General features: G+C 57.2%; 1 protein-coding gene across 1 annotated transcript; it reads right to left on the bottom strand.

The window, feature by feature from the left end:
• Positions 1-1678: 1678 nt before the first annotated feature.
• On the bottom strand, positions 1679-22524 carry TEAD3 (TEA domain transcription factor 3). The gene is made up of 13 exons (XM_006050375.4): positions 22479-22524; positions 14821-15072; positions 12869-12933; positions 7842-7904; positions 6754-6765; positions 6074-6211; positions 5917-5966; positions 5268-5329; positions 4309-4442; positions 3962-4135; positions 3644-3784; positions 3387-3539; positions 1679-3157 (listed from the first exon to the last, which is right to left on the bottom strand). Exons 1-13 carry the CDS (start codon positions 22507-22509, stop codon positions 3044-3046), a joined length of 1389 nt encoding a protein of 462 aa, XP_006050437.3. The 5' UTR covers positions 22510-22524; the 3' UTR covers positions 1679-3043.
• Between the last annotated feature and the right edge of the window lie 895 nt (positions 22525-23419).

The raw sequence follows: 23419 nt of genomic DNA, 5'->3' as shown, positions 1-23419 counted from the left end.
TTGGTTCTAGAGGGAAATAGAGAGCCCCCCGGAAACCTCATGACAGCGCTCAGGCTTTGGGACCTGGCAAAATGACGCCCCACCTCCATCTTCCCTAAGGACATGGGAACGGGAACAGGGGGCAGGACTACTGGCCTTTCTGGGTCCCTGCTCTCCTGGCCTTTCCTTACAGCTTCCCACAGAACCCTGGGCAGGGAGAGCTTCCTCCAGGAGAGAGCCCTAGGTTTTAGGTTCATAAAACCCACCTTCTTATCAAGTTCCTTCAATATTTTGAGACATCAGAACTATGTAATTTTCACCCACCCCGAATCTGTTGCATTTGTATGTGGGAGCGGGGGTGGCAAGTGAGGAGGGCAGTCAAATTTCACTTCTTGAGTTTTTATGAGACCTACATTATTCTAATAGAAATTACCTGGAGGCTGTTTACTCCAGGAGCGTGAAGGCAATAATCCATGTGAGGATGATTCAAGCACCCAACAGATATATTCACCTATTAGTAGAGATTGGATTTTGTATCCAGCCCTAGGCCTAGCACAAGGCAGGTTTCTCATAAACCAATTTCTGTCTGCAGGACACCCTTCCATCTGGCTGGGGCTCCAGGCACCCTCCCCATCTTGCGAGCAACAGTCTCGGGTCCCACCGATGCAGTGGACCAAGACAAAAGGCCACCTGATTATTCAATAGTATACTAGGTGGCTAGGCTTGAAGTCAGAAGACCAGGTTCAAGTCCTGGTGTTGCCACTGACAGCTGAGTGAGAACATTTAACCTCTTCTGTTTCCCCATCTGCAAAACTGGAAGTTGGGCCAGAATGATCTAGAAACTAGATTTCAGTGTAGGGTTGCCAGATTTAGCAAATGAAAATACAGGATACCCAGTTAAATTTGAATCTTTTTTTTTTTTTGGCCACACCATGCGGCACACGGGATCTTACTTTCCTGACCAGGGATTGAACCCCTGCCCCCTGCAGTGGGAACACAGGACCTCAAGAGAAGTCCCTAAATTTGAATTTTGGATAACAGCTGTCCACTGAGTTCACCATCTCCCCACCCCCTTTCCCCCCACACGTGGTCCCAGCTGTGTGAGCACAGGAGAGCTCAAAGGGGAGAGGTTTTCCAGGCACAGAACAGGTTGGAATCTGGCTGCCCCCAGTGAGCAGCCACCCACTTGGGGAGCACTCACTTCCCTGAGGTTCTTTCCTCACATGGGGAGTGTGGATGGGATGGTAAAACCCGTAGTGGCCCCTATGGACTGTGTGGATTTGACAGGGGCCCCATCTCAGTACTGAAGTCACCTGCGGCAAGTCACCGAATTTAAAGAGACACTGCAACACAGGGCTCAGGCCAGCGCTGGTCACACTTCTGTGCTCAACTCATGGGGTGGGGGGGCTGGCAGGAGAAAGGTTGGAGTCGGCAAAGCTTTCACAAGACCCTTGAATCATGTCTATTCTTTTAATGATACTTTTTTTTTAATCTTTTGGCCACACCCCATGGCACGTGGGATCTAGTTCCCAGACCAGGGATTGAATCGCACCCCCTGTACTGGCAGCGCAGAATCTTAACCACTGGACCACCCAGGAAGTCCCAGTACATACCTATTTTAAGTGTGGATAGAACTGCCCCCCCACCCCCCCACCCCCGCCCAGCGGAGACAGGGCACACAACCACCCGGGCACACAACTAGCCCACAAACAAATAACTTTAATTCTTTTTTTTTTTTTTTAAGCAGGAGCCGGGCCTTCAGGCCTTCTGCCCCAGCCTTGTGCCACATGTATGATATAACCCATCACAGCTGGATTTTAAAAAATACACAAAAAATATATAATATACATTATAAAACCTAGGTTGGGTTTGGAGGTGGCCTGAGCAATATGCAAACTGTGAGGACCTTCAGGAAGCTCAGGGGCGGTGGAAGGAAGGGGCACAGTACTTCATATGAAACTCATAAATACCCACGGGCGGCGGCTGGAGGCGGAGGGGCCTGGGTGATGGGGAGGCATAACCAGCAGTCCCAGGTCTGGGTACGGGGAGCCGCCGCTCCAGGCCAGAGAGACTGAGGTGGGAGAACAGAAGAGAATGGCGTCCCCCGAGGGTTCACCACCAGATGCAAGTCTCAGGCAAGAGAAACTGTCAAACCTTTCTGCTGCCCGTTCTCCCTGGGCCACGGGTCTTCCCCGGGGGCTGGGACTCCATCCTCGGACCTGACCCTCCAGCCTGTTTTGGAGCCCGGGCCTGCCCCTGGGAACCTTTGCCCACAGGGAGGCTTCTCAAGGCGGGGCTGGGACCAGGCCAGGCCGGGAAGCTTGGATCTGACCAGGAAGCCCCCGGGGCCTGGATGTGCAGGCTGGTAGGGCCCTGGGGTCTGTTTAGACACCCACCCCCCAGCCACCCTGGCCCTTCAGTGCAGACTCCCTCTGACCCCTGTGGCTGGCCCTCACCCTATGGAGGTAGTGTAAACCTGGGCTTTTAGGGACAGGCTGCCCTGGGGGAGGACTCCCAACTTGCCCGCCTCTCCCCCGGGTCCCTCAAGGGAGACACTGAGCCCCACTCTTGCCCTTCAGGGTCTGAGGATGGCATGCGGGGGCCTGCCCCAGGCCTGGCACACCACAGGCACACAGAAAGCACGGGCCCTCTCTCTTCCCAACACGACCCCAGCTCAACACTCCCCCATCCGGGGCCTCTGCACTCCGGCTCCTCGCCCACCACAGTCCCCTGAAAGGTCAGCAGCCACGCACCCCTGAGCTGGAAGGCGTCCTCCCAGTCTTTTGAGGCTGGGCATAGCTGGTGATGGTGGTCAGCGTCCAGCTGGGCTGGGCCCGGCGCTGAGCCCCGCCTCTCTCCTCCTTCAATGAAAGCGCAGAACAGTGGCAGGGAGTGGACGTGCAGGGGTGGCTGGGGAGGCCTCCCGGGTCCTGGGCCTGAGGCCTGGCAGGTGGATGAGTCCTCCATCCTGGACCTGGGGTGGGGGGACCAGGCAGGCGTGTGGGAAAGATACTCGTCCTGGATCCTGGTGGTGGTGGCGGTGGTGGTGGGGGCCAAGGGCACCCTAGTCTTTGACGAGTTTGTAGACGTGGTGCTGGGCTCCGTGCTCGCTGGTGGAGACTTCAAAGACGAAAGCAATGACGAGCAGGGTCTCCTGGGAGTCCCGGCTGGTGACCACCTGGGGGTCGGGTAGGAAGAGACGGGAGGTCAGGCAACCCAGGGCTGGGGTGTGGGGAGGGGTCCTCCTTTCAGGGGCTCAAGCTCCTCCTCTGAGGAATGGGCTTGGGTACCCCTGCTTCAAGGCCCCTGTGCCTGGGTGCCCCCTAACCCCCATGCCCCCTGTGCCCAGGTGCCCCCTGACCCACCCCATTCCCCCTGTGCCTGGGTGCCCCCTGCCGCCTCTGCACCTGCAGGACGGTGAAGTTCTCCAGGACGCTGTTCATCATGTATTTCTCTGGCAGGTGCTTGAGCTTGTGGATAAAGTTGATCATGTACTCACACATGGGTGAGCGGTGGATGCGGTACACAAAGCGCCCGTTCTCCAGCCTGGCATACTCAGTCTGCGGGAGCCAGAGGGGGTGGGCAGGGGGCAGGAGTCACTCGGCCGGCCCACTCCCAGCAGCCCATCCCCTGGCCCCCTCCCTCGCTGTGGCCCCCCACTCACCTCCACTTTCTCCACTACCTGCTTGCCAAAGGAGCACACCTTGGTGGAGACGCTGATGGTCATGCTATCGGCCGAGCTGTACTGGGAGCTGACCCCATAGAAGGCGCCTGGGCCCTCCTGGATGGTGCTGTTGAGGTCGGCCTGGAGGAGAGGGCCGGGTGGCATGAGGTGCTGCCCGAGGCCAAGGGAGGCATCCTGCCCGGGGACCCATCGCCTGCATGGTACCCACAGGCCCAGGCAGAGAGGGCAGGGGCGGGCCCAGGGGGCACTGTGCTCCTGGCGGGGGCCGTCGGGGACAGAGGGGCAAGGGCAGCTCACCCAGAACTTGACGAGGAAGAAGGCGTTGGGGGGCCCCTTCTCATAGAGCTCCTTCAGGCCACCCTTCTTCTCGGGGAACTTGTCGTATATCTGACGCACATCCACTGCCTCCAGGGGCGGGTCTGAGAAGGCGGGGTTCGTCTGGCCGATGTGCACAAACAGGTGTTTGCTGTACTGTGGGGAGGGCCCAGTACAGGGTCAGGAGAGCACACAAGTGTGCAAGCCCCGGGGCGGGGGGGCGACAGGCTGCATGGAGACAGACCGCCCCCCACACCACGGTGTCCCAGCCCCATGACCCTGAGCGGCGGCCCCGGACCGCACAGACCCTGCCCCCAACCCCACGGTACCGTGTCAGGGTCTCGCTGCACCTCCATGAAGGCGGAATATTCGAGGAGCCGCAGCCGGGAGGAGGCAATGGTGCGGTCCTGCCACACGGGCACAGAGGCAGCAGCTGAGGGGAGCGGGGCCAGGGGCTCGTAACCTGGGAGGATGAGATGGACCCTCGTCGGCACGGGGTGCTGTGCGGTTACACACAGAGCTGCCCCCCGCCTGCACCCGGCCTGTGTGCAGCACGGACCCTGCACCCCCGTGTGTTGTGGCCTCAGTAATGTACACCCGTGGATTTTTCCTTGTGTCACTGTTAATGTGTGTCCAAACAGAGAATACAAGGCAAGTGAAAAGGCAGACTTAGAAAACGAACTTACGGTTGCTGCGAGGAAGGGATAATTAGGGATGGGTATGTACACACTGCTATATTTAAAACGGATAAACAACAAGGACCTATTGTATACAGCACAGGGAACTCTGCTCAACGTTATGTGTCAAACTGGACTGGTGGGGGGTGGTTGGGGGGAGGATGGATACGTGTATATGTATGGCTGAGTCCCTTGCTGTTCACCTAAAACTATCACAAGTGTTAGTCGCTCAGTTGTGTCTGACTCTTTGTGACCCCCATGGACTGTAGCCTGCTAGGCTCCTCTGTCCATGGAATTCTCCAGGCAATAATTCTGGGGTGGGTAGCCATTCTACCCCAATACAAAGTAAAAAGTTCAAAAATTTTAAAAAAAGTGAAAATGGAAAAAGAAAAACTACCCAGAACCCCAATACCTAGAAGAAGTGAAACTCCATGAAGATTTTGGTGTATTTTCCTAGAAGGAATTCTATATATACACACCTATAAGGGGCTTATTCCTGGCCTGTTCCAAACACACACACACACACACACACACACACCCACACACACACACCCAGGCTCTCCCGAGCACACGTGCAGGTCCTGAAGGAGGGACAGGTAGTGGGAACTTACTGCTGAGCGCTGGCGGCAGGGGCGGCTGGACAGGGTAGGTTGGCTGTGCAAAGGGCTTGATGCTGCAGACAGGAGCACGGGCTGGTTAGAGAGTCGCCCCCTTCCCCACCTTCCACCTGGCCCAGTCGCATGGGCCTCATCTGGGACCCCCATAGGGAGGAACCCGGCTTCCTGTGCACTTCCCCGAAATGCATGCCGACCAGCTAACTCCCAAGTGTTTTGTTTGCTTCATGTGTTAACTTTTATGAAGTCTGGCTGCATCTCACAACTGATGTGCACATTTAATGTAGCATTTCAAACCCCACCCTGCAGACCTGCTCATTAAACTGAGGGCGTGTCTTAGGAAGAAATTCATCCTGGAGTTGAAGGAGCTGAGAGTACTTGGCTACCCGACTTGTTGACTGAAAGACTGACTCAGAGATTAACTGAGTGAAAAATAATTGTAAGATGGATGACAAGTGGTTGATGAATAAACAAACACATGAATGAACAGACAGAAGCATCAGCTCTCTGAACTGGTGCTCTCCAACCCTCTATTTTTAATTTAAGATTTTGCTCAGCTGTTGCTGGAACCCAGATGGGAAGGGAAGTCCAGCGCGGCTGACAGGGGAAGGAAGACGGTGGCGGAAGGCTATCCCCCAATACTCACTCCTGAGAGGGTCCAGGCTGCTGTCCCAGGAGAGGGGGGCTGCTCCAAAACTGCAGAGATGGGACAAAGGCCAGGGTCCCTCAGTATCCAGGACCCCCAGCTCACCTACCCTAAAGGCACTCCCTCACCCCAGTCCCACATCCCAGGACCCCCGTACCCGTGAGGAAGCCGAGAAGACGGCCTGGGGCAGAGGGGAGGGTGGGCTGAATTTGTTCTGTAGGACACTGGCAGAGACGATCTGGGCGGAGGACATGGATGCCATGCTCTGGAGGGCTTTGTCCTTGGAGACCTGGTCCTGGGGAGGAGAGGAGCCCTGTGAGGCCTCAGCCAGGCCAGAGACAGGATGGGGGCCTGCCTCAGGGGCCCTGTACCAGGCCCTCGCTCCTACGTGTACATCATCCCTCTGATTACAATCCACAGTAAGAGATACTTTTATTTTATTCCATAACCCAGTATACGTGAAAAATATTTCCTTTTATTTTGCTTGTGTGTCAAACACTCATAGTTTCTATTTCATCAGCAGTTCTCAAAGTCTGGTCCGCGGACCAACAAAACACCAGCATCCCTTGGAAGCTTATTAGAAATCAAATTCTCAGGCCCCACTTCAGACCTAATGACTCAGGGTGAGGCCGAGAAGTCTGGCTCCCTAAGCCTTCCAGGTGATTCTGATACAAGCTGAAGTTTAAGAGCCACTATCATCCATTAAGGAAAAAAAAAAAACGCTGTTTGCACAGTCTATTACACTGATTTCGCAATCCATACTCTGAAAATTCTGCATAGGTGCTTTCCCACCCACTACCCTTCCCCCACCCTCAGGGCAGGGGCAGTGCTACTTACCAGGTTCATGGCCTGTGGAAGAGAAGGAGGATGGATTAGATGAGACACAGAGGAGCCCGGATGGGGTGGGGGGTGGAGGGCATGTCATTTCACCGCCCTCCTCTCAATGCCCACCTGGCTCTTGGGGTCCTGAGGGGCCCAGGGGAGCTCAGAGGCAGTTGTGGACCTTCCCCCAGCCCCCTGCCACCGGGAGGGAGTCCGTGTCGGCTGAGGGTGCCCTGGAAAGGGCAGGATGAGGGTGGAGGGGCTGGAGATCTAGTTAGAGGACCAAGCTGGGGCCCTTTGGGTCTGTCCACACCCACTGGGGCTGTGCTTCAGGCAGAGGAGCAGGGGCAGGAGGCCTGGTCTGCTGGGCAGCCATGGGCAGAAAAGAGGTGCAGCTTACCCAGGCTGGGGCCATAAGCCCAGGCTCTGAGATCCTCAGCCACAGGGCCACCAGGATCGAGTGCCCAAGACAAGGAACGGCCATGCCTGCCAGTCCCCCCCACCCCGTGTCTCCTCCCTGCCCACCCGAAGTCCCCATGCAATTAGCAAGCAGCAATTAGGAGGAAGGAGAAAAGGAAAATGGAGGAGAAGAGAGCTGAGCCTCAGTGGCCCCCAGATGGTCTTCCTCTCCCTCGCTGTCGGGCAGGCTGTCCTCCTGGGCTCCTCCTGTCTCCAGGGACCATGGCCCTGTGCAGCATGAGGCGGCCACTGGGCTTCTTCTGCTTCTCATATTTCTGAGACCCCTATGCTGCCCACCTATAGCTCCACAACCGGTTCCCTCTCCCCGGTTGGGGTCAGAGAGCAGCACCAGGGCCGGGCAAGGCCAGGCCAAATGGCAGGGGACCCCCTACCTTCAGCTTGGACTGAATCTCCCGAGACTTCCGCCTGGCTAGAACCTGCAAGTGGCTAGAGACCTGTAGAGAGAGAAAGGAAAGAGAAAAAGAGCAGAAAAAACAGGAGAGGCAAGAATAGAGCTTCAGCCAGCAAACAGCCATAGAGGGGCCGGAGAGCCAGCCGAGGCAGAGGCCTGAGCCGCGCAGACAGTGGAGGAGGCACCGTGAGTGAGAAGGGGGCTGGAGGCCCCGGTCAGGTGCCTGACATACCTTGATGCCAACCTGGTACTCCCGCACCTTCTTCCGAGCTAGAACCTGTATGTGGCTGGACACCTAGGGGCCGCCCCGTGCCCGGCCAGAGAGGAAAACACAGACAGTGAGGAGGCATAGCTGGGGTGGCCACGGGCAAGGAGCATCCCAGCCCTTATTCCTGGGACCAACTGTAAGTGGGGGGGAACTGTGGGGCCCCTGTGGGCAGACACCCCTTGGCACTGCCAATTCCGCTCTCTTTTGGCCTGTCTTGATCATGAGCCTACTGTGGCTTCCAGGACTACCATGTACAGTTGTACAAGTTGTTCACTGTGTAAGAGCACCTGACCAGTGAGGGCTAAAATCTAGCTCAAGCTCTGCTGGCCAAGCCGTGTGCCCTGATGCAGGACTGCATCTAAAGCAAAGGAAGAGAGACCCCTGGAATCCAAGACGGCATCAGTCATACCACCAGCTGGAGAAGCTCCTGGATATCCAAACAGGGGAGCTGCTAAGCTGGATACCGACGCAGGATTTCGCCCCTAAGGGCACTGCTGGGCATTTCACGAGTATGACAACAAGTATGTCAATGTGAAGAAAGGAAGCCTTGCCGGACTTTCCATGGTGCTGGCAGCTTACAAGCTTTTCAACCACTGCCATTCTTACAAGGACTTCAAACACAAGTGGCCACGCAAGTACCACTGAAGAGGGCCCGATGTGAAGGGACACTCTGCATTCCTGACCATGACCTTTGCCTGGCAGCCCTGAATCCTTTCACATCCTAATGGAGAATTAACACCCATTAAAAGATGACTGGTAAAAAACAGAGGAAGAGCATCTTTGTATTCTTCCAAGAATGCGTGACTTCTTCCTCACTGGACCCCTTTTTTTTCCAATTGGCATCTCAGAGGCTAGCCATGGCCATAATGCCCCTGCTGGCCACCAGATTACCCATCAAGGCCAAATCCCTTACAGAAGGTCTCCCCTGAACCTCTGCCTAAGTCCTCCCAAGAAGACCCCAGCTTGCCAGCCTATGGAACCAGGCCTGGTCTCGCTCCTGCTTTGTTCACGCAGCTCCCTTCCCCAGCACGCCTTTCTTCCCCTCGGACTAACACATGGCAGTGTGTACTCTCTCTGTGTACACAGTATATCCTCTTAACTGCATTTCTTCTCCAGCTCCTCCTTTCTGAAGCCTCCCTCAACTGGCAAAACTGAGCTAGCCACCATCTGGATGTGTGCGCCTTGGGCTTGCACAACACCCCCTTGACATTGTCAAGGATCTGACCCTGAGCCTCAGAGAACTAAACGTCTCTGTTTTTTTTCCCCCATGAAACAAGCTGGGAGGAACTGGAGGATCTTCTAAGCTGCTTCACTTTCAGTATCAGCAATTGCTGTTGGCTTGCCTTGCAAATTGTTTTTATCACCACAAAGAAACAGTTTTTCTTTTTAATCACGGATTAAAAGTTACTAAGTAAGGGCTGCTGGAAGGCCCTCTGCTATCTGGTGAGGACCCAAATGAGTGCTTCTCATCTCACCGCGCCCACGATTCACACCTACATCCAGCAAGATTCTTGATCACTTCACATCATGACAATAACCAGAATTTACCGAGCACAGCTAGTATTTTTTTTGTTTGTTACTAAATGTATTATTTATTTATTTATTTGGCTGCACCTGGTCTTATTTGCAACATGCAGGATCTTTAGTTGTGGCATGTGGGATCTAGTTCCCTGACCAGGGATTGAACCCAGATCCCCTGCACTGAGAGCTCGAAGTCTTAGCCACTGGACTACCAGGGAAGTTCCACACAGTTACTATTGTTCCCGGCACTTTACATGTACAAACTCATCTGAGCTTTACAGCAATGCTAAGAAGTTGGCACTAATATTATTCCCAATTTAATATGATTGGGATGATGATGCCAAAGCACAGAGAGGTTAAGCAACTTATCCAAGGTCACACCGCTGGACCCAAGTGGCCTGACAGCAGAGCCCACTTGGCCACCACCAACAGGCCCTTAGCCCAGAGGACTTATCTCCAGATGGCCAACTCGGTGACAGCTGAAAGTCACATGGGACTTAACCCTAATGTAATATTAGCTGTGCTTTCAACACACAGGCATTGTTGCTGTCAGTTAGTCGCTAAGTCGTGTCTGACGTTTTGTGACCCCAGCCCTGTAGCCCTCCAGGCTCCTCTGTCCATGGGATTTCCCAGGCAAGAACACTGAAGTGGGTTGCCACTTCCTTCTCTAGGGGATCTTCCTGACCCAGGGATCAAACCCACATCTTCTACTTGACAGACAGATTCTTTACCACCGAGCACCTGGGAAGCCCACGGAGGCCCTGCACTTGCTATTAACTGCTGGGGTGGTGGTGGTTTAGTCGCTAAGTCATGTCCAACTCTCGTGATCCCATGGACTGTAGCCTGTCAGGCTCCTCTGTCCATGGGATGCTCCAGGCAAGAATACTGGAGTGGGTTGCCATTGCCTTCTCCAAGGGATCTTCCCAACCCAGGAATTGAACCCAGGTCTCCTGCACTGCAGGCAGATGATTTACCAACTGAGCTATGAGGGAAGCCCATTAATTGGTGTAAGTAGCTATAAAAAATAAATTTAAAAACTGCATTTTTTTTTTTTCAGCTAAAAGTAAAATGAAAACCACCAAAAAACCTTGCATTGCTCTTTGTGACACATAAAGACACGCCTTGTTCTCACAGGTTGGGTCCCTCTTTGAGGAGATATCAGACATCAGAGCTCTAATAATAAAGTAAGAGGAGTGTTACCCTTGCAAAATGACAAAAGCCAGAGGTTTTTAAAATCCTGAGCTTACCAACAGCTAGTATGTAAAATGTCATTGTTCAGCCAGCCTTCTTGGGATATCTGGCCAGGAGCAGGTGTGATGCTGGACCCAGAATTCAGAGGATCTGCTACCCTCCCTGGGTCTCATTTAAAGATCCCTGGGCCCCTTCCCACTCTGACCAACAGGTTCCTATAAACACGTCTTTTGGGTGAAGCAGGACACGCCTGCCCAAGACAGTCCCCTCTTCCTGTACCTGGGATGGTGGTCTGTAATGACTATAATGGGATTTCCCTGGTGGCTCAGACGGTTAAGCATCTGTCTACAATGTGGGAGTCCCGGGTTCAATCCCTGGGTCGGGAAGTTCCCTGGAGAAGGAAATGGCAATCCACTCCAGTACTACTGCCTGGAAAATCCCATGGACAGAGGAGCCTGGTAGGCTACAGTCCATGGGGTCGCAAAGAGTCGGACACAACTGAGCGATCTTCACCATAATCCTTCACCGTAATGACTAGAATACTAATAGCAATAGAAGTGGCAAATTCTTACACAAATACACTCTGTTTTACATTTAAGCTAACTGAACAGCTGAGGACAGAGGCTGGGAGGTGAGGCATCCCCAGCCCGCAGGTAGAGGAGCAAGTATTTGAAGCCGGGGGCTGAACAGCTAGTATTCCTCCCATGGCCCCAGGCTTCAGGGAACTGGGCCCTGTCTGTCCGGTTCTTGGCGGAATCCCTAGTGCTGGGAGAACACAGTAGTAGCTTCAACGATTTGCTAAATGAGTAAATGCTGTACGGTCTGAGCTGGCCCAGAGACTTCCCTGGTGGTCCAGTGGCTAAGACACTGAGCTCCCAACGCAGGGAGCCCCGGGTTCAAACCCTGTTCAGGGAACTAGATCCTGTGTGCCACAAGGAAGACCTGGTGCAGCCAAGTAAAATGAAATAAATAAGAAACTAACAACGACGACCATGCGCGGGCCCAGGCAGAGTGACTAATAAAGGCCTGAACAATGAGGGAGCAATTTCCACACTGGGTGAGTGGACCCAGAACCTTCCTTGGAGACAGGGGGGATCTGGGGGGGTGGGTGGCAAGGCCCAAATCCCACCCAGACAAGGAGGTTTGGGCGGTGCTGACTTTGGTTCTCCAGGTCCCTGACTCCAGCCTGCCTCTCTCACTCCACATGCAACCCACCCTAAAGGGCTCCGTTCAGGTTTCCTCCCTGGACTGGAAGCCTAGATGACTAGCTCCGAGATCACCAGTTTCTTCCGTGTCCACCATCGCTACCCACGGTCGTTGTCCAGGCCACGGTGGCTGACCTAGGTCCTTGCCTCCGCCTGGCCCTCCCTATGCACTGCCTCGGGTGCTCGGGCCGACAGGCCTTAACAGCTGCCACTCCCTGATCTAGTCCCTTCCAGGCCCCCAGCTGCCCCCAGGGAAACCTGGCCCTGGGGCGCCAGCTCAATGTCTCCACCCCTCCCTCCACACACCACACCAACTGAAGTCTCTTTTCCTGTCCAGTGGATCCAACTGCCAACCTGCCAAGTGACCTTAGGAAGTTACTTAACTTTCCTGCGCCTTGGTCTCCTCACCTGTAAGAGGGAGATAATTACTGTACCTACTTCACAAGGCTGCTATGAGGACTAAATACATGAACACAAAGTCAACTCTGGAGGCGTTAACAATTATTATTTGTACAGCCAACTTCCTCGGCCTGGAAGAATCATCTCTCTTTCCTCCTGCCTGCCTAAATCTGTTCCTTCTTAAAAAAAGGCATCTTGAGCATCGTCTCCTCCAGGAAGCCTTCCCAGCCCTTCCTCCTCCCTTCCCCTGGCTGGTCAGGGTTAGATGCTTGTCCGATAGCGCACACTCCAATCTCAGCCACGCCGCCCTCCTCTGCACTCACCTGTCCAACCGTCCGTCTCCCTGCCTGGTCAGTGAGCCACTCGGGGCAGGGACACAGAGCTGCCACAGTTGCCCAGCGATTTGTGGTCGCTGAACCAAAGATCTGGGGGAGGGGGGCGGTCACAAAGGACAGCGGCGACTTCCCTGGAGGTCCAGTGGAGGAGGAGACTCCTCGCTCCCAATGCGGGTGGCTAAGGTTTGATCCCAGGTCGGGGAACCAGGGCTGAGTAATGGGGCGAATCCGAGGAAGTGGGCAGGGAAGTGGGCTAGCTCGGCTGTGAAGGGGCTGAAAGAGGCAGGGAAGAGGGTGTCTTTTGGGGTGGGGGGTGTGCACAGTATAAATCATCTCTTACCTGTTTTCTCGTCCTAGTCTTTCCCGTCCTCAATTTTATATAGCGTGCGATCAACTCATTTCGACCTAGATTGGGATAAGAGGAAAATGGGAAGTGGGCAAAGAGGAGAGTCCCTCCCCAGCTGGAAACCACACCACGCCTGTTCCCCCATCTCTGTCTCCACTCCAAACCACCCCACTCTGTGCCCTCCAAGGGGCACAAGCAGGGCAGCTGAAGGGGAAGTCCCAGGGCTCCCCTATGGCCTCCAGGACCTGGGGGGGCTGATTATTGGGGGAGGGATTGCAGAGCAGGAGGAGGAACAATGTCAGGCGGCCTGACGGGCTTTCCCTGCGAGACAGACAGGGGCAGGTGCGGCTGAAGGGCGGCAGGACAGCTGGGCCCCCAACTCCCAGCCCCGGGCAGGGCTTCCTTCCCCCTTGTATTGTCAACGAAGGTGTGTGTGTGTGGCATCTCTTCCTGGGCACACATCCCTATGTGTCTGTGAGAATTCTGGGCCCTGGGTCCCTGTCTTGGTGTCTTGGCCACCAGAAGTCCCTGGACAAGTCCCTGCCCTTCTCTGGTGAAACAGGCAGGAAGGCCCGGACGGTCCCCAGCACGCCTCCTACACCAAAATCCTGGGTCCAGAGGTGTCACTGAGCACATCACCATGTCCTTGAGCCTGTCACCCCCAAGTCACTGGTTCCCAGTGTCTGTTCCGCCCTGTGAGAGCAGGCTCAGCCCGTCAGCCTTGGATGGGGGTGCTCTGCTCTGCAGCCCAGACCCTCGGGGGACCCAGAGGCTGGCCAGTGTCCGAGGGCTTGGCCCTGTGAAGCGAGGGGTGGTGCTTTGGACACACGGTGCAGTGTATGCAGCATCCTGGGGGCACACCCCTTACCCCAACTCCAGGCCCCTGCCCCCCAACTCCATAGCCTCGCAGAAGGGCCACATTCTCCAAATTCCTTTTCCATGACAGAACCAGGCCCACTGCCCCTCCCTTCCTGCCTGCCCCCTCCACCCCACTCCCTCCACCCTGTCTAAAAATACCCTGCGGGGCTGCCCCGGCCATCTGGGAAGTGGTGGTGGGGGCAGGTGGCCCCTATCCCGGGGAAGGCACCCGGGAACACCTGCCTACCCCACGAGTGGGCCCGGGCTGGCGGTGGGTGTGTGCCCGTGGGAGGAGAAGGGGACCCAGGCAGCCCAGCTGTCTCCCTTCTGCTCCCACCACGGCGCTGCACACCGGGCGCGGACGGGCTGATGGCCTGCCCCACTCCAGAGAGCCGGAGGATGCTGGCAAGGAGCCAGGAGCAGAAGGGTTGAGTTATCCCAAAAATGCAGCCCTGGGAGAGCCCTCTGAGGAAGGAACAGGGTGGGGGGGACACTCCCTTCTGGAGGCAGGAGGTGGGCCAGGTGGCAGAGGGAGGCAAGCAGGAGGCCTGGGAGGAGGTGAGACCCTCTTCCCCACACGGGCCCTGTCCTAGAGCAGGCCTCTCACCACCCTGCAGTCCCCCTCCCCGACCGCCCCATGATGGGGGGAGCCCCTGCTCTACACTCAGCCCTCGGGGGGCTCCCCAACATCCTCCTAGGAGAGGGACCCTCCCCGACATCCTCCTAGGAGAGGGACCTGTGTTCAAGTCCAGACCAGAACACACTGAACTGACCCAGTTTCCGGGGCCCACTGAGTCACCCCGAAACCTCCAGGCCAGCAAGGGCGAGGAGAGGAGGGGCAGCCAGGGGGTGTCGCGTGTGGGTTGCACTCTGGTGGAGGGGGCAAGCCTGGCCTGTTTGTGAGGAGGATCCAGACACACAGGCTTGCACGCCCAGACTCGCCCGCCCGCCCGCCCTAGGAGGGCTGGAGGCCCCGCAAGGACTTCGCCAAACCGGTTGGGTGAGGGGGCAGAGAGCAGGGGGAGGGGCGGAGAGGGCCAGGCGCCTCCCCAAGTCCAGCCCAGGGTCCCCTGCCTCCCCGCACGCACCATACATCTTGCCCTCGTCCGACAGGATGATCTTGCGGCGGCCGCAGGGCGGGTAGATGGCCAGGGCCTCCTGGAAGCTCTGCTCAATGTCCGGGCTCCACACGCCCTCTGCGTCGTTGTCCAGCCCCTTGTCCAGGCCCTCGGGCCCATCCTCCCGGGCCTCCCCGGGGCTGCTGCTGGCATTCCAGCTGTTGGACGCTATTGTGCTGGTTGCTCTGGGCTCTGGGCCTGAGCCCACTGGGCAGCCTGAGCCTGGGGGGCAGAAGCAGAGGGGTTAGGTAGGACAGGGCCCTTCTAGACAACAGCAATCTCCTACCCCGGGGCCGGGCCAGTGCTCCAGGGTGGGGTGGTTTAGTCAGTGTGACCTTGGATGAGTGACTCCACCTCTCTGAGCCTTATTAAAAGGAAGGAAGGGTCTCCCTGAGATTGTGAGGGTTAAAATGAAATGAGATTCTTTCATTAACACTCAAGACATGGTACTAGTGGGGATCAAGAACAACAATAAAATGTCTTATACCTGCACAGCGCTTTTGTGAGGAAAAAGTACTTTCATGGGGAAAAAGTACTTTCAGAGAAGGAAATGGCAACCCACTCCAGTACTCTTGCCTGGAAAATCCTATAGACACAGGAGCCTGGTGGGCTTATGGTCTATGGGGTCGCAAGAGTCGGACACAACTTAGCGACTAAACCACCACCACCTGCACTTTCATATTCATTCAACCCTCAAAACTAAGGTGGCATTGGGAGGGGTTGGCGGGGGGGCGGCAAAGAGTGATGCCCATTATGCAGATGAGGAAAACAGGCTCACAAGACCATGCAGCTGCCAAAGGCACCATGACGAGGAAGAGAGGAGGACCACACGGGCAGGGCCAAGGATTTCTGCGGCTCTCAAAAGGGCTCCTTGCCTCTAGCCTCGCCTCTCCTCCTCCTTGTCATCAGGAGCCCTGATCAGGGACCCCCACCCGTGGGCTTCCCTGGTAGCTCAGACGGTAAAGAAGCTGCCTGCAATGTCGGAGACCCAGGTTCGATCCCTGGGTTGGCAAGATCCCCTGGAGAAGGGCATGGCAACCCACTCCAGTATTCTTGCCTGGAGAATTCCACGGACAGAGGAGCCTGGCAGGCTATACAGTCCATGGGGTCGCAAGAGTTGGACACGACCGAGCAACTAACACTTCACCCCTTATTCTCCCCCAGCATCAACCCAACCCTGCCAAGGACCTGCCATAGATGAGGGTTCCTGATCCAGGGAGGGTATGGTTTTGCTTTCCTCAAAAGCTAACTCATGAGAACCCTGCCAAGGAACCTAATCTCAGGGCAGGAACTGCCCTAGGAATCCTGGAGAATGGAGCGATGCTAGGGGGTAAGGGAGCAGCTGAGAAGGTGCCAGGCTGACAGCCTTGCTCAACCCCACCCGTTCCTCCATCCCACTTCCTGTTCCCGCACCTCCCGGCCCCACAGCAGCCCATAAACCACCCACACGCCCGCCCCTGCCCTGGCCCACATGGTGGAAGGGCCGGGGCTCTATAAACTCTGAGTTCCCTGCACACGCCGAGCTGGGTTATTAAAGTAGACCACACCCAGACAGTCCCCCAACACACACAGCCCTTCGGCTCACCCCCGGCCCACTTCAGCCTCAGAACTGCACGTCCAGGGCTTTCTCAGGGTCCAGGGAGCTGCAGAGCCCCAGATGGCTAGACTCTGGGATGTGCTCTGGGCTGAACGGAGAGAAGGGAGCCAGGTGGGAGGCCCCCACAGAAGCCAGGGAAGAGAATTCTTTCCCTTCAAACAAGAATTCCAGGTCCTGCCAAATGGGTGGGGTTCTCCCTTTGGGGACCACCTATTTACTCTGGAAGGCGTGAAGGTGGCTGCTGGCAGCCTGGGAGGGCCTGGCGGGGGCTGCTGCCTGAATGTCAGGTGGACACAGAGTTTACACTTCACGTCACTACAAACGACAGCACCTGCATATGGCAGGCACTAGTCTAGGACTTGACACACACTGACTCACTTCATCCTCACCGTCACCCATGAGGTGGCTACTATTATTATTTCCACTTTACCGATGAGACAACCAAGGAACAGCGAGGTTAGGCAATCTGCCCAAGGACACGCAGCTAGTGCGTACTAAAGCTGGTTCTGAACACAGGCAATCTAACTTCGGTCTCTTAACCAAGATGAGAAGTCCCACCATCTGCAGACAGAAAGGAGACCCAGCTGTCATGGCAACCATCCTCAGTCTGCCTAGTGGGGTCTGGGCCAGGGGATCTCCTCAACCCAGGTGGCTGGAGCAACTTCAAGGACCCCCAGGTTACTGCCATAACCCTCCCTTGGAAGGCCTTCAAGACACACCAGAGGGCAGCCATGGAGAGAGGAAGCCGTGCTCCTGACGGGTCGCAAGGGCCACACTTCTCTATTCAGCCCAGGAACTGCATCCCCACCTCCATCCCCTCCTCAACCCCTTGAGGCCAAGTCTATGTAATAAAGGGGGGAGGGCAATGCAGGGTGGGGGGACCACAGCGGCTCCTGCACTGGGGTAGTTGGGATGCAAAGCCTCCCCCAGGTCTGACAGTGCCACAGATGAGTGGGCTCTAGAGGGGAGGCAGATGAGGGATTACGATGAGCTAAGACCCCTCCCAACAGATTCCTCAGCCCATTTCCCCCCAAATCCTTCCCTGAGGCCTCCCTCTGAGCAGCAGGGGCCCGGCGCATGGGGGGCCCTGCCAGCCCCAGACTTTCCAAAGCAACTTTCCTGCCTCCCCCAAGTCTCTGCCCGCCTCCCCTCACCCAGGCGGCGGGGGGGCCCCCCCTTCTCAGGGTGATGTCAGCCCCGCCCCGCCCCCCGCAGGAGCACTGTGGCCAAATATGGCGAACACAGCAGTGCTTGGGAGCTGGGACAGACTGGGGGGGGGCGGGGCAGCGGCCCCTGGCCGGGACTGCTGGCAGCTGGCGAGGGGGAGGGGAGCCCCGGGGGGGCGGGGGGCGGGCGGCCGCAAGGACAAGTCAAGGAGAGAAGCAGGACCACCGTCCCTTCCGCTGGCTCACAGGCTACATGCAAGACCCACTTTCCAGGCACACTCCTGGGGGCCCGAGGCACCCACCTAGGGGCCCGCAGGTAACTCCCCACCCCACACAGCCATGCCCAGGAGCACTGTGTGTGCAGGTTATGCTGCTGTGTGGGTGCCCAGATTGACACCCAGTGAGAATATCTGCACCACCCCCCCAGACCGAGGCACACCCGGGGGGCACTGGCAGGTGGGCAGTGGCGCCTGGCTGGGGGCTGAACTAGGGTCTCTGTCCTTCCATGTCACTCAGGAGGGGGGTCAGTGTGGAGAGCTTGGATAGCCGCTCTGGCCTTCCCAGAGTTACTGCCCTGGGGCGAGGAGAGAGAGTGGGCCCCCCTCCTTCTCTTAGACTCCAAACCACTGGGACTCAGCCTGCGGGGAGGGAGGAGGCTACAGGCTCCCCTCAGCCAGCTGCAGGACTGGACTGAGGCCAATCCTGAGGCCAATGGTGAAGGGGGCTGACCCCAGGGATGCTAGTCCCCACTCAGCTTAGGGTCTGATCTGCCCTTTCCATGGTGGGGCTCACAGGGGTGGCAGCCCCCAGCCGCTCACTGTCGCTGGCCCAGGTGTGCAGAGCCTCTGCGTTGCTCTCAAGACAGGTGGGAGAAGGGGGAGAAAGACCCAGGTGAGGGGCAAAGAGGGTGGAGGGATGGGGGGTGCAGGATGGGGGAGAGTCTGGGAGTGGGTGAAGAGAAGACAGCCAAGAAAACTGACAAAAGAGAGGAGACGGTCAGAGGGTGAGAGACCCAGAGAGGGAAAGTTGGAGTGAGAACAGGAGGGAGAGAGTGAGATCCGGAGAGAGACTGACAGACGGAACAGGTAGAGCGCTGGAGAGAGTGGGCTCCACGGACACTGCGGGGAGGGGGCGGGTGACTGTGACCAACAGAGACACAGAAAGACGGAGACCAAGACGGAGAAGACAGGAGACCCAGCTGAAAGGGGCCAATCAATAAACCAAGACATGGTCAGGCTGTGCGGAAACGGAAAACCAGAAGGTGGGGGGAGAGAGAAAGAGACAGACGGAGTCAAGGACAGAAAGACCCCGAGCCCCGAGCAGACCAAAGGGGAAGGGAGGAGTGACAGGGGAGCCATCGCTGGGGGCTGGGGCCGCATCCAGGGTGACGGCCCCCTCCTGGCCCACTGCTCCCCACCCCTCCTCTCAGAGGACCTCCCCTCTCCGTGTTCCTGCAGGGCCTGCGGGCCTCTGTGCTCTCATATGGCCTTTACCTTCGATCTGACCAGTCACACCTGCTTCCCCTTCTCCCAGGGCCTTGGGAGGTCAGAAGATGCCTCTGGGTGGTGGCCAGGTGGGAGATAGGAGGCTAGGTGAGCAGGCTTCGGGGCCCTGAGGGAGATAAGGGGTACTCTGCAGCCCACTCCCCTCCCTGGGGCCAGACCTGCTGGAATAACTGGCTGGACAGCTCCAGAGGTGGAAGCCAGGGAGGCCGGGGCTGCCACAGAGGACCTAAACGCCCACCCCAGCCCCTCCCACCCCACCAACTCCAAACCACCCGCCCTCTACTGCCTTTCAAGCGGGGGCAGGGACAGACTTGAAGCTTGGGCCTCCCCAGAGCCTGGGCCTCGTGGGAGATGCAAGCCAGGCCAGTCCAGGCAGGTGTCAGCAATCCCCCCCACTCTCCCCAGGTAGCAACCCCACCGAGGAGGAGACTGAACCGATGTCTGCACTGGGGGTAGTGGCAGCAGCTGTCCGCTCCTGCAGGAACTCAGCCCCCAAAATGCTCTCATGCTGAGTGAGAACCTCACTCAAAGGGTGGGAAGATCAGGAAATCAGCAGTTTCATCCCAAATGCCCTGCCTCCAGACCAGGGCAGGGCAGGGCAAGGCTGACCGGCCAGGGGGTTGAGGATGGGGCCGGCAGTGGAGGAAGGCTCAGGGAGCCTCCCCGCCCCCATCCGTCTTTCCCTCCTTCCTCCCCACCCACCCCCACCGCGGGGCCAGCTGTTCTCCAGCTGCCAGAGGCTCCCACCCTAGAAGTAGCTGTGCTGTGCTGGGACAGGGAGCGCAGGGCGGGTGGGATGCGGATGGTGTCCGCCGCCCCCACCTCCAGCCCAAGGACCCCACACCCCCCACCCCACCCCCGGGATCCTGCCAAGTGACCACGCCCTGCCAGGCTAGGGAGGGAGTACCCGCCTCCCTAGAGCCAGGCTGAGATTTTTACAGGAGGAAGCAATTTGCAGAGCCCACTAGGAGGGAGGTGAAGGGGGCTCCCCCGCTGCCCAGCTTATTAATGTGCTTCCAATTTGGGAATCCAGCCTCTGCACCCACCCACCCCCTCTCCTAGGGCACAGGCTTCTCAGGGAGCTAAGGGGGCAGGGAAGCCCCCGCAGGCTTCTCTCTCCAAGGCTCCCCCTCACTGTCTCCCCCCTCCAGCAGTGTAGGAGGGAGGGAAGAGGCTCGGAGCCCTCAAACCTCCTGCAGAGAGAAGGGGCCCACTTCCCAGACTTCACCCCCCACTCCTAGCCGCTGTCCAGCCTCCTCATCCCAACCCAGTCCAGGAAGGCCAGGGATCCAGGCTGGAGAGGGCGAGGGTGCAGGAAAGGGGTGACTCTGGGTTTCGCAGTTCTCACTGTGTCAGAGGGCCCCTTGGACTCTGGGTCACCCACCGAGCTGTGACCCGTCCCTCAGTTGGTTGTTGCCTCCTCGGGAAAGTCACACTGTCAATGTCATGTATAAACACAGAAGCTTGCCCTGGGCCCCTCCTCTCTCTCAAACATACACACTCCTGTTCACAGCCACTGTCCCGCACATCCACTGTCACCTGCATCTCTCTCATTTCTTTCCTTTTAAAAAAACATTTTTTGGGGGGGCTGCATGCAGCCCTACCAGGGATCAAACTTGCACCCCCTGCAGTGGAAGCACCAAAGTCTTAACTCCTGGACCACCAGGGCAGTCCCTTAATTTTTTTTTTAAATGGTGATAAAATATACACGATAAAGTACCTTTTTAAAGTGCACAATTCAGCAGCATTAATTACATCCTTTGTTTCTAACAGTTTTTTTTTTGTGATCTGCCACGATCACGGGGTCACGGGCCCTCAAATTCAACACACACGGCATCCCACGCCATATATGCCACAGCCCTGAAGGGTGTCACCCCCACGGCCCCACTATCTCAAACCACCACAGAGGTGACCGCCCACAGGGTCAGTCTCACCCCGCAAGCAGCACCGACCCTCGGCGTGTGGGCTTTCTTTCTCCGTCTCACCCACACACCTGATTTCACGCTCAGCCATCACCACGGCTTCTCAGCACTCGCATGCTGCACTAGGTAGAGTCCATCACGTCACAACGGCGTCTTAGCGTGTTATATGTGAGCACACCCGGCACAGTGTGCCTCATTCTACCTCGGACACACACAGCATCACACGGTCGCACTGGCCCTCATAGGTGGCGCATCAGCATTCCAGCCAGTCAGTGCCGGACAGGGATGTGAGCTCACACCACTGGTCAAGCAGACAGGTTCTTTCACAAACCCACCCCGTGTGATGGCCCCTCACACACACAGAGGTCCCCTACATACACACACACACACGCATGCATGCAGCGTCACACACTGAGAACGTCACAGCGTCTCTCACACATGCATGTTACAAAGTCACAATGTCACATACAGTTCCGTCCTGTGAAGTCACACACATGAACTGGTTTCACCCCAGTTCCCCTCACATGCACCACCCCTACGGTGTCACCCACAGAGGGTCCCTCTCGGCCTCACACACACACACACACAGGTCCAGCCGCACACACAGTTGCACTCCCGCTTCCCTCTATCACTTCCGGTCCTGTGGGCCTGGCAGGGAGCACAGGAAGCAATCAGCACTCTAGGAAACCTCAGGGGCTGAGGCTTTGCGGATTCACAGAGGGACAGGGTTCTCTGGTCCCCTGCGCCTGTGGGTCCCAGCCTCCTGCAGGACCCTGAGCAGACAGGCAGAGCCCCAAGGGGCAGTGCCTCTCCGGCAGACCACCCTAGGCTGGCACAACACTGGGGGAAGGGGAGGATGGGGCTAGGCCACAGGGACAGGGCCAAGTGTGATCAGCTGGTCTCCACCCCAGCTCTGAGCAGAGAAGCTCCCGCCATGGCCCCAGGGGTCCACGGAGACCTGGATCCTCAACGCTACCCCTTGAACCCCACATGGGAAGCAGAGGCTGGGACCTCCCGGCCACCTCCATGGAGAGCTGCAGCCTTGGGAGCCCTCTTTCTTGGCTCCTTGGGACCTGGCACCACCAGCTCCCCCCGCCACCCCGCACGGTCCTCTCTGTGAGCCGGACCCCTTGGCTCCTCTCCCTTCCTGAACGAAGAGGTGGATAGGACTAGCAGTTTTTGCTCCCTTCCAGCTTCAACCCTGAGCCCTCAGAGGGGTCTGGGAGAGGGCTGGCCATCCAGGTGGCCTCTGAACACCATTCATTGCCAGACCCCACAGCCAGTTCCCAGGGCTGTTCTCTGATTCCACCTGGCCCCCCTGGCCCCCTGATGGCTGCTGCCGTAACCTTCTCAGCCCCTCTCACTGGCTTCGCTGTCTTCAGTCAACCCCCGGTCAGCCCTCAGTTTCTTCCTTAGACCCACTTGATCACCCACTCACCTCTCCAGATCCCACCAGGTTCAGTTTCCATGATGGGAAGGCCGACTGACCAGGAACCAAAAAGAGATTTGGAGAAGCTCAGAGAAAAGGGACCAGAGAAGTCCTGGATTCCAAGCAGAGAAACTGAGGCCCACTGCCGAGCTGGGGCCAGATCTCTTAAGTTCTTGACCTCCTCTGTTTGAGATGTCTCCTTTTCATTTTAATATTTCCCCAGCTGTTCAGAATGTGCCAAGATCTGCAAACCTGAGGGTGAATGTGGGAGCAGAGCCCAGGACACACACACATACACACAGCTCTGACCTGGGCATCACTGACCATCCTACTCAGCCAAATGCACTAATTAGCATTAATTACTGTTCCCTCCCTGGGGGGCGGGGAGTGATGGTAGGGGAAGGCCCACGAAGTTGAGACTCCCACTGGATCCCAGCCTCTCTCTGAGGAGGGGGCATTTGGGGTCCCATGAGTCCCCCTCATCATATACCCTAGTCCTAGAAAAGACATCTGTCCATCGCCTGCTCACAGGGTGAGCAGGGATCCAGGAAGACCCCAGAACCATGGTCTGTGGTGGCAACTCTATGGGGAAAAAGAGCTGCCAGAATCTGGGTGGGAGGAAGACCTCATTTCTCACCAAAACTCTAACTTTTGGCAACTTCAGATTTCCCTCCTTGCCCCAGGCTGCCCCCAGCATTCTGGCCAACGAGGTGTCCTGGCCCCCCTGCTCTGGGGCTGCAGGAGGTGGGATACACAGAGCCGCCCTGGGCACCAGCCCCTCTGAGCTGTGTCCAGCCCCCACCCCCACCCCCTGCTCTACTCCGCTACAAGTTCAGGCCTGACCTGGTTCTGCCTCTACCTGGAGAGAGAAAAGACACAGAGGGAGCTGTGAGGGACGGCTTCCCTCCCCTGAGAAGCTCTACCCCAAGGCCTCAATCCCCCTTGTTGAC

The sequence above is a fragment of the Bubalus bubalis genome, chromosome 2 (genome assembly GCF_019923935.1).
Source record: "Bubalus bubalis isolate 160015118507 breed Murrah chromosome 2, NDDB_SH_1, whole genome shotgun sequence".
NCBI classification, from domain to species: domain Eukaryota; kingdom Metazoa; phylum Chordata; class Mammalia; order Artiodactyla; family Bovidae; genus Bubalus; species Bubalus bubalis.
Note: the sequence above shows the minus strand (reverse complement) of the source record. Positions and strands in the feature narration are given on the sequence as shown.